Source organism: Entelurus aequoreus, linkage group LG06, assembly GCF_033978785.1.
Source record: "Entelurus aequoreus isolate RoL-2023_Sb linkage group LG06, RoL_Eaeq_v1.1, whole genome shotgun sequence".
Taxonomy (NCBI): Eukaryota; Metazoa; Chordata; class Actinopteri; order Syngnathiformes; family Syngnathidae; genus Entelurus; species Entelurus aequoreus.
Window position 1 is genome coordinate 17,350,614 of NC_084736.1, and position 15,447 is coordinate 17,366,060.

The following is a 15,447-nucleotide window of genomic DNA, read 5'->3' on the forward strand; positions in this document are numbered from 1 at the left end:
GTAAAAAGACGTAATGTTTGTAATTATTTTCTGGATTTCTCTCAAAATATAATAGACCATAAAAGGATACGACATTCAAAGTATTTCGATTCGATTTAATTTATGCTTTATTTGCAAATATTTACATCACTCGATAGTCTGAAGGCAACGCACGTTTCTTGGATTGTGGGTAATGTCGTTTTATGTTGCTATTGCTAGAACTACATAAGACAGTAGAAAGACGTAATGTATGTTTGAAAGAATTTTAGCTACGCACGCAGTAAAAATACTGAATGTTTGTAAATGATATTCTGGATGTCTCTCAAAATGGAATCTTCCATAAAAGGATACGACATTCCAAAATATTTCGATTTGATTTCATTGATGCTTTATTTGATCATGAAGTTTTGCACTTTTTGTGTTTTTTTTGTGTGTGTTTTTTTTTGTTTTCGTTATATTTGGATGTAATTGTTGGTTTATATGATATCGTTAAGAAAGACTACGCATTATGTTGAAGGGGGCAGGAAAATATAAGATTTTTCTTCATCCTGCTCCTTCTCAGGCTTTGGTGTGTACATACATGTATAATTGAATAATTGTGGTACAATTGTCTATCGATCAAAGATGCACATCAATGAAGGAGACAAATAAAAATAAAATGAAATGAATTAAAAATGAAATTTGCAAATCTTTACATTTACATCACTTGATAGTCTGAAGGCAACGCACGTTTCTTGCATTGTGGGTAATGTCGTTTTTAAGTTGCTATTACTAGAACTACATAAGACAGAAGAAAAACGTTATGTATGTTTGAAAGTAATGTAACCTATTTCATGGGCTTGCCTCTTTGTGATGTTAAGTTCCTGTTATAAGCTGTTATACAGTATATGCCTTGAGCTCTTATTTTGAAGGCGCTAAGAGTGGAAGTGGTGACACGTTGCAGTGTAACCGAGGGTTTATATATGTCGCCTGTACGGCATAAAAACTACAAAATAACAAACACGGAGGCTCCAGTTTTACCCGAGGACCACTTTATTTCCTTTCTTTTCAAAACCTGCGCTCCACTACAACGTGTCACCACTTCCGCTCTTAGCGCCTTTAAAATAAGAGCTCAACGCATATACTGTACAACAGCTTATAACAGGAACTTAAAACATCACAAAGAGGCAAGCCCATAAAAATAGGTTAAAGTAATATGATGGATTTTGTCAATGTACAATCGTCATTAAAAGGATAAGACATTCAAAATATCTATACAAATGTCTTTATGGTTTCATGTATGCTTTATTTGCAAACAATAACACGCTAACAGTTAGCAGGATGAGTCACATACCAAGTTATATGATTCTAAGGGTTACAGCTGCAAAATTAGCAAAGCAAAAATAGCTTGAAAGGTTAACATGCTGGAATGCTAATATTTTTTCCTCACCGTTATTTTTCACCAATGACAATCAGCCAATTATAATGCTTTCAAAACAGGCAGCTGTGTGGGCTGCTTTAAGGTCCTTCCACCCTCACTGGGGGTCCTTCAAGCATTAGAGGGGCTGCTCATTATGGTGGCCATCTTGGTTAGGGCTAGAGTGCCTAAATGGTAGCCATCTTGGGTGGGGCAATGTTTCAATGAAAAGCTATGCATGCAAGGTTACACAAACACACGTTTGCCATGTGCTAACTTTTTTTTTAGCTAATTTTGCCTTCATACACATCAGAGTCATATTACTTGGTGCTTGACGCATTATGTTTGTTAGCATGCTAACATTTTAACTGTCTGTCAATTAGCATGGTAACCTTTATAGCTACTTTCTACACTTTTTTTTGCTAATTTTACAGCCGTACACTTTAGAGCAGTGTTTTTCAACCTTTTCTGAGCCAAGGCACATTTTTTTAATTGAAAAAATTCTGAGGCACACCACCAGCAGAAAACATTAAAAAATGAAACTCCGTAGCCGATTTTGACTGTAAAAAGTCGTTCTCGCAATTGTTGGATATGAATTTAAACCATAACCAACCATTAGGGTGACCATTTCCATGACACCAAAAAGGAGGACAATTTGCGGCATATGACACCAAAAACGAGGACATTATGCGGCATATCAATAAATTACTATAGTGTACATAGGACTCTGGTATACTCTTATTTATAGTACAATTTTGAGTGGTTTAAAGATGATGTTTGTGTGGCTGAATGGGAAAAAATATTAAAGTCAAGTGTTTGTTAACAGTATTTGTATTTATTCAATACATTGTGGTGTTCAAAAAGTGACCACTGAGATGAAACTTTTCAAGTGTAGAGTGCCACAAAGCATAACATGTGTGGACTTAAATGTAAACAACAATTAACAGGTAACATATATAATTTTTAAAAAATGTGAGCGACATCAGACTGTGGCCACACCAGCGTCACACCTGTCCCAAACCTGACATCATAACAATTTAAATGTTCTATTAAAATAATTTTCTGATATAAGTGATTTTGCCCTCTTACTATGACAATAACAAAAAAAACATGTTTTTCATGACCTATGTGCTAGTATTGTATCTGGCTGCGGGTCCTGCCTTTAAAAGAAGTGTACCCCTTTCAGAGATTACATTTAGTTCCTGTAACTTTCTGTCTGTAAAATACATATTTTTATTAGCATTTATGAAATCTAGTGACAATATTTCATGAATAATATCCTAAGATTCATTAATAAATGGCAGTAAAATAAGCACACATCTGATTGAGGAGTCAGTGTTACAACCTGGCATTTACACATTGTGTGGTGTTGGGGTTGTCCGACTTTTTGTGTGGCCATAAACGCAGCACTGGCTAAGTGCCATGAGTGCGTGTGTTGGTGCAGGTGAGACAGAGCGAGCGGCTCCTGTTGATATGACGGATGATAACGTTGGTTTAAGCCTGGTTTGTATGGCAGAAAATTACCAGTTTTTATAGATAAAAGGTTTTTTTACTCATGTTTTTGGTGTGGTTACAAACAGTTTTGCTCAATAAAGTGATTGATGGAATTCCTGTCCATAAAGCGTCTCGACAGACGATAATTGAACTGTGTTGACAAAGATTGTTTTATTCATTGGGGCCACTCTTGTTGTCACCTGTCACTCACAGAGTTGCATTGCAAAATCATAAAGAATAAATTGTAATGTGTTTATTTTTTTTAAAGTTCAGAAGGGATTTTTGATTTCCTGCGCGGCATTAATTTGCTGTGCGCATATGACGCGTGAGCGGTGCGCCATTGCGCAGGCGCGCACCTTAGAGGGAACGTTGGACCCTTGTTTACCTTTTTAACCAATGATAAGCAGATTTGTATCCGACACCGCTCTTAGCCAATCATTTGATACTGCGTTGGGGGCATTTTTTTACGGTCTATGATTGGCTATTGCGCTGCAGCCCAGCAAAGATGAAAAAACTCCGCTCTTCAAGCCTAGTGCCTCAAAAAGGAGGACAAATACGTGTCCGGCTTGATGCTGCGCCGGACGCCGGACACGGCATGAAAAATCCGGACTGTCCGGCCTAAATCCGGACACCTGGTCACCCTACCAACCATGCATCACTATAGCTCTTGTCTCAAAGTAGGTGTACTGTCACGACTTGTCACATCACGTTGTGACTTATTTTGAGTTTTTTGCTGTTTTCTTGTGTGTAGTTTTTTACTTCTTGTCTTGCGCTCCTATTTTGGTGGCTTTTCCTCTTTTGTTGGTATTTTCCTATAGCAGTTTCATGTCTTCCGCACCTGCTTTGTTTTCGCAATCAAGACTATTTAAGTCGTGCGGACGCTATCCTTCTTTGTGGGGACATTGATTGTCATGTCATGTACGGATGTACTTTGTGGACGCCGTCTACTCCACACGCTGTAAGTCTTTGCTGTCGTCCAGCATTCTGTTTTTGTTTACTTTGCAGCCAGTTCAGTTTTAGCTTCGTTTTGCATAGCCATCCCGAAGCTTCAATGCCTTTTCTTAGTAGCACTACTAGCCTTTTGTTTATTTTTGTTTTAAGTGTTAGATACCTTTTTACCTACACGCTGCCTACCGCACAGGCCTGGCCCTAACCAATCTGGCGCCCTAGGCAAGATTTTAGGTGGCGCCCTCCCACATCGGCAGTGAAGTGTATATACTCACAAGAAACCGAACAGCTTTGTCTTTGACCTTTTTTTTTACTTAAAGAAAGCAAATTAACATATTATATGAGAATGTTATGTTATGATTATCTTTAACTGAATCACAGCAGTGCTCAAATTAAAAAACAGCATTCCCTCTCATGTGATATTGCTTAATTAAGAATAATGATGTGCACTTTAACAAATAGGCTTACAACTATACCTAATATATAAAGGGGTGGAAAAGTGACTATTACCTGCAGGGCAAACATTAGCTAACCAGAAGGCAATAACTATGTAAACAAAAAACACCTGCTTAAAAGATCTAATACAAATGTCCCTGAGGAATGTAAGGTGGGAGTACTGTAATTACCTAACGTTACATTATTATTTTCCATAACAATTTAGCCCCCTCCACAATATTAACCCGACGTTAAAACAGAACTAGCTATTTATTGATTAGCAATTGCCGAATCATGTAACATTAGCTTAATGCTAAAAAGCCAGGTTACTATCACATTCTGTAACAGACAAATAATTTAATGTAGGCTAACGTTACCTACCTGCTACCTCTGTCTTTTTCTCGTTTCTCCTCCTCTTCTTTTCTATTTTTTCTTCCCTGGGCACCTGACAGTTTTGGCCGTTTTGACATCTTGTGTTGATTTTTTGATGTGGTAAGAGTCATGATACGGGAAGGGAGGGGGCGCACCATGCGGGGGGATTGGGGGGGCGTAATGTTGTAACAAATAATATTTCTATTAAATAGGCTTTACTTTGCATTTTAATTAATGTGGGATTATTTTTTGTATTTAGAAATAATAGTACCAACTTTTTTTCTTTTTTTTTTCTCCAACATTTGTGGCACTGGCTTGGCGCCCCCTGATGGACGGCGCCCTTAACATTTGCCTAAACGGCCTATGCCACGGGCTGGCCCTGCTACCGCATATTGTGATTACGACAAACCATGTTCCTGACATCTACAAAGCAATTAGCTACCTGCTGCCACTTACTGATATGGAAGACTATTACACGGTTACTTTGCCGAGCTCTGGACAGCACAGATACTCAACAACGGTACATTTGTGGATTATAATAACTGGTTTGCAAATTTTTTTTAACCCAATTAGGTGAAATTACATAATCTCCCACGGCAGTTGTTGAAAAACACTGCTTTAGAGCAAAGATTCTTAAATTGTGGTACACGTAGCACTTGTGGTCCGTGTACTCTATCTAGTGGTATGCCAAATAGTCACTTAAGTGAAGGGAATAAGCGGTAGAAAATGGATGGATATTGAAACAGTATTACTGTTCAAACTGTGTGTAATGTCACAATGGCCAAAACTATTAAATAAAACCTCAGTCTTGTTTTTAATGAACACGTTGGCCTACTACGCTACTGTGTATTAATGTTGGTCATTAAGGTGGTATTTGGAGAGCCGAGTGTTTTCTGAGGTAGTACTTGGTGAAAAAAGTTTGAGAACCGCTGCCTTAGTCATAGAATTTGGTGACACGTTCAAAATATTTACACCCCTCACTACTGAAGTACTCTTAATTTATTTGATGTAGATTTTTATGATATATAGAATATATTTTGTATAATATAGAATCATACTAAATATGAGTATTATATATTGTCATATTATTTGAGACCTTTTTAAACCAATATTTTCCCCAGATTGAGTCTACAGTTAAGCATCGACAAATGCTAATAACAGTAAAGTCTAAATTAAATTTTCATGTGGTAATAAGAAAACAAACATAACACAAGAAATAATATAACTTCTCCAGGTTTATTGGTAAAATGACTTTTTTTTTCTCCAACATCCTCTACTTGCAACCCCAACTTCACCTCACAGCCTGACTAATGCTAGATTGTTCTAGTTTTAAGATGTCAAATACATAAGAGCCCAGCACCTCAGGAAAAAGAAAACCTCTTGATTCACAAAAAGATGAGACACAACCAGTGCATTTAATACCAAAGATCTTCAGAAAACAAAAAAGAAAAACATCACAAAATATAATTTTCGACAGTTGAGATTGGGAAGATATTGTTCGTGACAATGAGCGATGATTATCAAGTTGAGAAAGTATCCATACAAATATTACAGCTTTCAATACACAGTTTGGTCAACAAAACAAGTCTTGTTTGTTATTTTGCAAAACAATGCTCAAACTACGAATGGGTGCCGATGTTAATAAAATATCTGAATGGTCATGAAGTCTAAAATAATAGGAGGAGTAGTGAGGACAATAATGCAGCTACAGTTCTACCAAGAAGGAAGTCTGCTAGCTAAGACTCGGCTCCATCTTTTCCAAAAGTACAAGGAAGGACATCTGGCAGTCAAAGCGCGATGGAAAGACTCGCAGATGAGAAAAAAAGATGGGGCCTATTTTTTTAATTTTATTCCTTCTTGTACTTTTTTTTTTTTTTACACAAATACAGAAAGAGTGAGCATGGCAACCTTGCTAATAAGTGCCATAAGATAATGACAGATTTGTGTTGTTTTTGGGGGAGAATAATACCATGAGTGGGATGCTTCTTCCCCTAAGGTGACGTCAAGTGTCCATCATCGATAGAGAGCTTTTCTGGGATTAAAACACGATTGAGTGATTTTAGGTTTCTTGGTCTGTTGCTTGGTCAGCAGTCACTGGCCAGTCGACCGGCCAATGATCTTGTCGGCCAAACAGTTTGTAATTTCCGCCATGTGTTGCTCGAAGGGGGTGTGGTCGGTCCGCCCGGGCCGTCGGGGGTCCAACATTGTTTTGACAGCTGGCTAATAATATCTGGTCCGGTTGATCGAAGCTGGTAACTGACTGGATCAGCTGACTCCTTGTCGGGTTAGTTGCCGCCCCCGCAGCACTGGCTGCTACGGCCCTGCGGCGCCGCCGCCTGCAGGTCCACGCCGCTCCGGGCTCCCCTGCCGGCTCCCGCTCCTCCCTGTGGCTCGTTTTTAGGAAGCTTCTTGGCTGGTTGGGACAAACACAAAGAAGAAGTCGGGTATGAAACCGCGGCAGCATAGCTCTGACAAATATTTAAAAAAGGCATTAGCAGTAGAGATGTCCGATAATATCGGACTGCCGATATTGTCGGCCAATAAATGCTTTAAAATGTAATATCGGAAATTATCAGTATCTGTTTCAAAAAGTATAATGTATGACTTTTTAAAAGGCCGCTGTGTACACGGACGTAGGGAGAAGTACAGAGCGCCAATAAACCTTAAAGGCACTGCCTTTGCTTGCCGGCCCAATCACATAATATCTACGGCTTTTCACACAGACAAGTGAATGCAAAGCATACTTGGTCAACAGCCATACAGGTCACACTGAGGGCGACCGTATAAACAACTTTAACACTGTTACAAATATGCGCCACACTGTGAACCCACACCAAACAAGAATGACCCCCCCCCCCGGCCCAACCTACTCATGCTCTCTCAAGGAGAGCATGTCCCAAATCCCAAGCTGCTGTTTTGAGGCATGTTAAAAAAAATAATGCACTTTGTGACTTCAATAATAAATATGGCAGTGCCATGTTGGCATTTTTTTCCATAACTTGAGTTGATTTATTTTGGAAAACCTTGTTACATTGTTTAATGCAGGGGTCTCAAACATGCGGCCCAAAATATGGACTTTTGTCAAGGCTTGAATGCATTATGCCTATTTACATTTTTTCCTAATGGAGAAATTTGCTTCACTGTACAAACTTTTCTATCCACGAACTCTGGTCAAGAACCAATTACCGTATTTTTCGGATTATAAATAGCAGTTTTTTTCATAGTTTGGCCGGGGCTGGAGCGACTTGTGTGAAATTATTAATACACTACCGTAAAATATCAAATAATATTATTTATCTCATTCACGTAGGAGACTAGACGTACCGATAGAAGAGGAAGCGGCGCATTGTCTACCTTTGGAGTTGGCAGAGTTGTTTAGAAGCGACACAGAGGAAGAAGATTTCATGGGATTTAGCGATTAGGAGTGACAGATTGTTTGGTAAACGTATAGCATGTTCTATATGTTATAGTTATTTGAATGACTCTTACCATAATATGTTACGTTAACATACCAGGCACGTTCTCAGTTGGTTATTTATGCGTCATATAACATACACTTATTCAGCCTGTTGTTCACTATTCTTTATTTATTTTAAATTGCCTTTCATATGTCTATTCTTGGTGTTGGATTTTATCAAATAAATTTCCCCAAAAAATGCGATTTATACTCTAGTGCGACTTATGTTTTTTTCCTTCTTTATTATGCATTTTCGGCCGGTGCGATTTATACTCCGGAGCGATTCATAATCCGAAAAATACGGTAAAAAAGTTGGTAAATCGAGGTTCCACTGTAAATTAAATTAACATATGTACATTTAATTATATCAAGACACATTGTTAAAAAAAAAAAAAAGATAAAAATGCAAAAACACGGATTATTAAAAAAATAAAATAATTTAAATGCAATTAAATTACAAAAAGTTATACATTCACTGTACAAACACACACATACACGTACTGTACACATACATGCACTGTACAAACACACATATACACATACTGTACACATACAAGTACATATGCACACATACACTCATGCACATAATCACGTTTCATCAAACATATATTAATGTTGTTGTCCTAGGGTAAACTGGGTATAACACATGGCACACTGACAAAGCTTAACCTATTGTTACTATAACAATCTACAAGGTTAATGTAGGTTGCTTCTCTTTCTTCCCCTCCATTTTTCTGCATTCTTTCATATCTCAAGTTATCATTACGTATATGTATTGTTGCATTTGAACAACTGTATTGTTGATAATAAAGGTAAAGTATTGGTATTGTTCATTATCAATAGCGCTATTTGTATTGGTATTCGTATTGCTCCATTTTTAGTGTAATAATGCTCATTGTCATTTCTGTATTATTTTTACCATCATATTTGTACATGTCGTATTTGCTGATGTTGCTCTATTGTTGTTGTTGTGTTGGCTGTTGTTTTTGTCTCTCTGTCTAATCCCCCTCTTGTCCCCACAATTTCCCCCCTCTGTCTTCCTTTTTTTCCTCTTTCTATCCCCTCCTGCTCCGGCCCGGCTGCACCAAATGATTTTGATTGATTGATTGATTGAGACTTTTATTAGTAGGTTGCACAGTGAAGTACATATTCCGTACAATTGACCACTAAATGGTAACACCCGAATAAGTTTTTCAACTTGTTTAAGTCGGGGTCCACTTAAATTGATTCATAATGACAAAATGGCAGCGCATTGAAATGCAGCAGCTTGAAGACGCTCTTGGGAGTGTAGAGCGATTTGGCAAAAAACACCCGTCATTTCTGTCAATTTCATGGCTGGCTCAAAGCGTGAACACTCTGTGATCACATACGACCGACAGACAATTTTGGATGTGGATAGATCGGGTCGTTATAGACTGAAAGATGCATGTACGGTGGACCTCCTCGCTAGCATGGGAATACTTCGCGGGCTACATCGAGCGGCCTTTGTAGCAGCGGAGTCAAGTACTAGCGGAGACCGTCAATGGAGGAGACGTAAGCGGTGTGAGCGGAAGCAGAAGCGGGGATGCAGAGCGGGGCTAACAACAAAGGCTAATCATCAAAGAAGCGTGGAGTGTCCGGGTAAGAAGTCATTTAAACTAAAACTAGCTGGCGCCAGGCTGGATAATCCCTGCACACATAGCAATTCTCTTAGAATAAAACACAACTCACATAATGTTTTTTCTTTTGTGACCGCGTCAGAGGCAGACATACATTGTACTGAGGTGGCTAACTATGATGCGTTCAGTTTATAGCAGCATCAAGCAAACAATCTGAAAATTCCCGTCGTATCAATTCCTAGATATGGTCGAAACTATTTAAAGTGCACTACGCATAATAAACGCAACATTATTAATATTGCTACCTCGGATAATTTCAACAAACAATCCCCAAAACAGCCCACTACCTATAATATGGGCTTTTTAAACATAAGATCATTATCTTCCAAAACGTTATTAGTTAATAAGGTCATTAGAGACAACAAACTTGACGTCGTTGGTCTCGCCGAGACCTGGCTCAAACCAGACGATTTTTTTGCGCTAAATGAGGCATCTCCTCCTAACTATACGAATGCACATGTTGCCCGTCCTCTTAAAAGGGGAGGGGGTGTCGCACTAATATACAATAAAAACTATAATTTTACACCTAACCTAAATAATAAATATAACTCGTTTGAGGAGCTCACTATGAGGATTGTCACACCGCTACCTCTCGACCTGGCTGTTATCTACCGCCCCCCTGGGCCCTATTCGGACTTCATCAGTGAATTCTCAAGAGTTTGTTGCTGATCTAGTGACGCACGCCGACAATATAATCATAATGGGGGACTTTAATATCCATATGAATATACCATCGGACCCTCCGTGCGTGGCGCTCCAGACTATAATTGATAGCTGTGGTCTTACACAAATAATAAATGAACCCACGCATTGCAACGGTAATACGATAGATCTAGTGCTTGTCAGGGGTGTCACCACCTCTAAAGTTACGATACTCCCGTACACTAAAGTAATGTCCGATCATTACCTTATAAAATTCGAAGTTCTGACTCATTGTCAACAAACTAATAATAATAATAATAACTACTATAGCAGCCGCAACATTAATGCTGCCACAACGACGACTCTTACTGACCTACTGCCTTTGGTAATGGCACCATTCCCAAATTATGTGGGCTCTATTGATAACCTCACTAACAACTTTAACGACGCCCTGCGCGACACCATTGATAGTGTAGCACCGCTAAAGCTAAAAAGGGCCCCTAAAAGGCGTACCCCATGGTTTACAGAAGAAACTAAAGCCCAGAAATGATCATGTAGAAAGCTGGAACGCAAATGGCGTGCGACTAAACTTGAGGTTTTCCATCAAGCATGGAGTGATAGTTTAATAACTTATAAACGCATGCTTACCTCAGCTAAAGCTAAATATTACTCAAATCTCATCCACCTCAACAAAAATGATCCTAAATTTTTGTTTAGTACAGTAGTATCGCTAACCCAACAAGGGACTCCTCCCAGTAGCTCCACCCACTCAGCAGATGACTTTATGAATTTCTTTAATAAGAAAATTGAAGTCATTAGAAAATAGATTAAAGACAATGCATCTCAGCTACAACTGGGTTCTATTAACACAGATACGACTGTATATACGACGGATACTGCCCTCCAAAATAGTTTCTCTCTCTTTGATGAAATAACATTGGAGGAATTGTTAAAATGTGTAAATGGGACAAAACAAACAACATGTTTACTTGACCCAATTCCTGGGAAACTTATCAAGGAGCTTTTTGTATTATTAGGTCCATCAGTGTTAAATATTATAAACTTATCACTTTCCTCTGGCACCGTTCCCCTAGCATTCAAAAAAGCGGTTATTCATCCTCTACTCAAAAGACCTAACCTCGATCCTGATCTCTTGGTAAACTACCGGCCGGTGTCCCACCTTCCGTTTATCTCGAAAATCCTCGAAAAAATTGTCGCACAGCAGCTAAATGAACACTTAGCGTCTAACAATCTCTGTGAACCTTTTCAATCCGGTTTCAGGGCAAATCACTCTACGGAGACAGCCCTCGCAAAAATGACTAATGATCTATTGCTAACGATGGACTCTGATGCATCATCTATGTTGCTGCTTCTTGATCTTAGCGCCGCTTTCGATACTGTTGATCATAATATTTTATTAGAGCGTATCAAAGCGCGTATTGGGATGTCAGACTTAGCCTTGTCTTGGTTTAACTCTTATCTTACTGACAGGATGCAGTGTGTCTCCCATAACAATGTGACCTCGGACTATGTTAAGGTAACGTGCGGAGTTCCCCAGGGTTCGGTTCTTGGCCCTGCACTCTTTAGTATTTACATGCTGCCGCTAGGGGACATCATACGCAAACATGGTGTTAGCTTTCACTGTTATGCTGATGACACTCAACTCTACATGCCCCTAAAGCTGACCAACACGCCGGATTGTAGTCAGCTGGAGGCGTGTCTTAATGAAATTAAACAATGGATGTCCACTAAGTTTTTGCAACTCAACGCTAAGAAAACGGAAATGCTGATTATCGGTCCTGCTAGACACCGACATCTATCTAATAATACCACCTTAACATTTGACAACCAAACAATTAAACAAGGCGACTCGGTAAAGAATCTGGGTATTATCTTCGACCCAACTCTCTCGTTTGAGTCACACGTTAAGAGTGTTACTAAAACGGCCTTCTTTCATCTTCGTAATATCGCTAAAATTCGTTCCATCTTGTCCACTAGCGACGCTGAGATCATTATTCATGCGTTCGTTACGTCTCGTCTCGATTACTGTAACGTTTTATTTCCGGGCCTCCCTATGTCTAGCATTAAAAGATTACAGTTGGTACAAAATGCGGCTGCTAGATTTTTGACAAAAACAAGAACGTTTGATCATATTACGCCTATACTGGCTCACTTGCACTGGCTTCCTGTGCACCTAAGATGTGACTTTAAGGTTTTACTACTTACGTATAAAATACTACACGGTCAAGCTCCTGCCTATCTTGCCGATTGTATTGTACCATATGTCCCGGCAAGAAATCTGCGTTCAAAGAACTCCGGCTTATTAGTGATTCCCAGAGCCCAAAAAAAGTCTGCGGGCTATAGAGCGTTTTCTATTCGGGCTCCAATACTATGGAATGCCCTCCCGGTAAAAGTTAGAGATGCTACCTCAGTAGAAGCATTTAGGTCTCATCTTAAAACTCATTTGTATACTCTAGCCTTTAAATAGACTCCCTTTTTAGACCAGTTGATCTGCGGTTTCTTTTCTTTTCTTCTCTACTCTGCTCCCAACACGGGGTGGACCGCTAGCCTGTGCATCGGATGGGGACATCTCTACGCTGCTGACCCGTCTCCGCTCGGGATGGTTCCTGGTGGCACCACTATGGACTGGACTTTCGCTGATATGTTGGACTTTCACAATATTATGTCAGACCCACTCGACATCCATTGCTTTCGGTCTCCCCTAGAGGGGGGGGGGTTACCCACATATGCGGTCCTCTCCAAGGTCTCTCATAGTCATTCACATTGACGTCCCACTGGGGTGAGTTTTCCTTGCCCGTATGTGGGCTCTGTACCGAGGATGTCGTTGTGGCTTGTACAGCCCTTTGAGACACTTGTGATTTAGGGCTATATAAATAAACATTGATTGATTGATTGATGATACAGATATATACTATCATATATACTATCATCATAATACAGTCATCACACAAGATAGTCACATTGAATTATTTACATTATTTACAATCAGGGGTGTGTGTGTGGGGGGGGGGGTAGGATATGGACAGCAAGTAGTGGACATAGAGAGAGAGAGAGAGAGAGAGAGAGAGAGAGAGAGAGAGAGAGAGAGAGAGAGAGAGAGAGAGAGAGAGAGAGAGAGAGAGAGATCAGAAGGCATAAGAAAAAGTATCTGCATTTGATTGTTTACATTTGATTATTAGCAATAGCAACCCGGGGAGGGTGTTAGTTTAGGGTTGTAGCTGCCTGGAGGTGAACTTTTATTGCGGTTTTGAAAGAGGATAGAGATGCCCTTTCTTTTATACCTGTTGGGAGCGCATTCCACATTGATGTGGTATAGAAAGAGAATGAGTTAAGACCTTTGTTAGTTCAGAATCTGGGTTTAACGTGGTTAGTGGAGCTCCCCCTGGTGTTGTGGTTATGGCGGTCATTTACGTTAAGGGAGTAGTTTGACATGTACTTCGGTATCAGGGAGGTGTAGTGGATTTTATAGACTAGGCTCAGTGCAAGTTGTTTAACTCTGTCCTCCACCTTGAGCCAGCCCACTTTAGAGAAGTGGGTAGGAGTGAGGTGGGATCTGGGGTGGAGGTCTAGAAGTAACCTGACTAGCGTGGACTGGAGTGGTTAGTTCTGAAGCCGGATTGGAATTTGTACATGAGTTTATTAGTAGCAAGGTAACTATCGACCTGTTCATAAACTATTTTCTCCATTACTTTCGAAATGGAACTGAGAATAGAAAGAGGTCGGTAGTTGCCAGGTTCCAATTTGCTTCCTTTTTTAAAGAGGGGAGTTACTCTTGCTATATTAAAATCTTTTGGTACTTGGCCTTGTGTAATTGATAGGTTTATTATGTGCGTGATGATCGGGGCAATGATGGAGGCAGAGTCCCTGAGGAATCTGGAGGGAATATTATCAAGGCCGGTGGCCTTGTTAGGGTGGAGCGCGCTCAATTTTTTAAACACCTCATCAGCTGTGACCATTTCTAATTTGAAATCATCGTTGGATACTCCTAGCTTTCTGTAGAAGGCTTTAATGTGTTCTACACCAAAGCGACCAGAGTGGTGGGACAGCTTGTTGACAAGAGTTGCGGCTATGCTGGTGAAAAATATGTTAAGTCTGCTAGCTACCTCCATTTTGTCTGTAATGAGGGAATCACCCTCCTTGATGCTGATGTAGGGGAGTCTTGTTTTAAGTTTCTGGCTGCAACCAGGAAGCTGGTTGTTGAGAATTTTCCAGAGCTCACGTGGCTTATTTGTGTTTTCCTCTATTTTGTCGTTAAGGGACGGCGTGGCGAAGTTGGTAGAGTGGCCGTGCCAGCAATCGGAAGGTTGCTGGTTACTGGGGTTCGATCCCCACCTTCTACCATCCTAGTCACGTCCGTTGTGTCCTTGGGCAAGACACTTCACCCTTGCTCCTGATGGCTGCTGGTTAGCGCCTTGCATGGCAGCTCCCGCCATCAGTGTGTGAATGTGTGTGTGAATGGGTGAATGTGGAAATACTGTCAAAGCGCTTTGAGTACCTTGAAGGTAGAAAAGCGCTATACAAGTATAACCCATTTATCATTATTTATTTATAATGTAATTTTTTTTAAGGATTTAGTCAGGTTGGTTGACTTATTTCTTAATTTATTGCATTGCTTATTGAGAGTTGAAAGGAGTAATTTGAGGTTGATATTATTGGGTTGTTTATCTACTTCTGTTTTACATTTTTGGTATTCAGAGTATTTTCTGTCTCTGTCTTTTATGGCAGCTAAAAGGTCCGGATTCATCCATGGTTCCGAGCGGGCTTTGATCCTGACTGTTTTCACGGGAGCCATGTCATTTAGTATCTTTAGGAACGCCGTTTTGAAGCGATCCCAAGCAACATCGACCAGGTTGCTCGCGAGCATAGGGGACCAGTCCCACTCATCTAATTTTAAATTGAAATTGTCATTGGAGTATTTTTTGAGGGATCTGGATTGGGCTGTTATGTGGCCATTGGCTTTGGGTTTAGCTATTTTGCGTGTGCAGAAGGTTGGATAGTGGTCGCTAAGACCACAGATCATGACCCCACTATTTTTTATTTTAGGC

At 39.9% G+C, this 15,447-nt stretch overlaps 1 protein-coding gene across 1 annotated transcript in view; it reads right to left on the reverse strand.

The window, feature by feature from the left end:
• Nucleotides 1–5,841: 5,841 nt before the first annotated feature.
• The window catches only part of rab5c (RAB5C, member RAS oncogene family), a 40,999-nt gene continuing 31,393 nt past the window's right edge, over nt 5,842–15,447 (reverse strand). Inside the window, exon 6 of the mRNA XM_062050120.1 lies at nt 5,842–7,037. Coding sequence (XP_061906104.1) covers nt 6,910–7,037 — 128 coding nt within the window. The 3' untranslated portion in view covers nt 5,842–6,909. The remainder of the gene's footprint in view (nt 7,038–15,447) is intronic.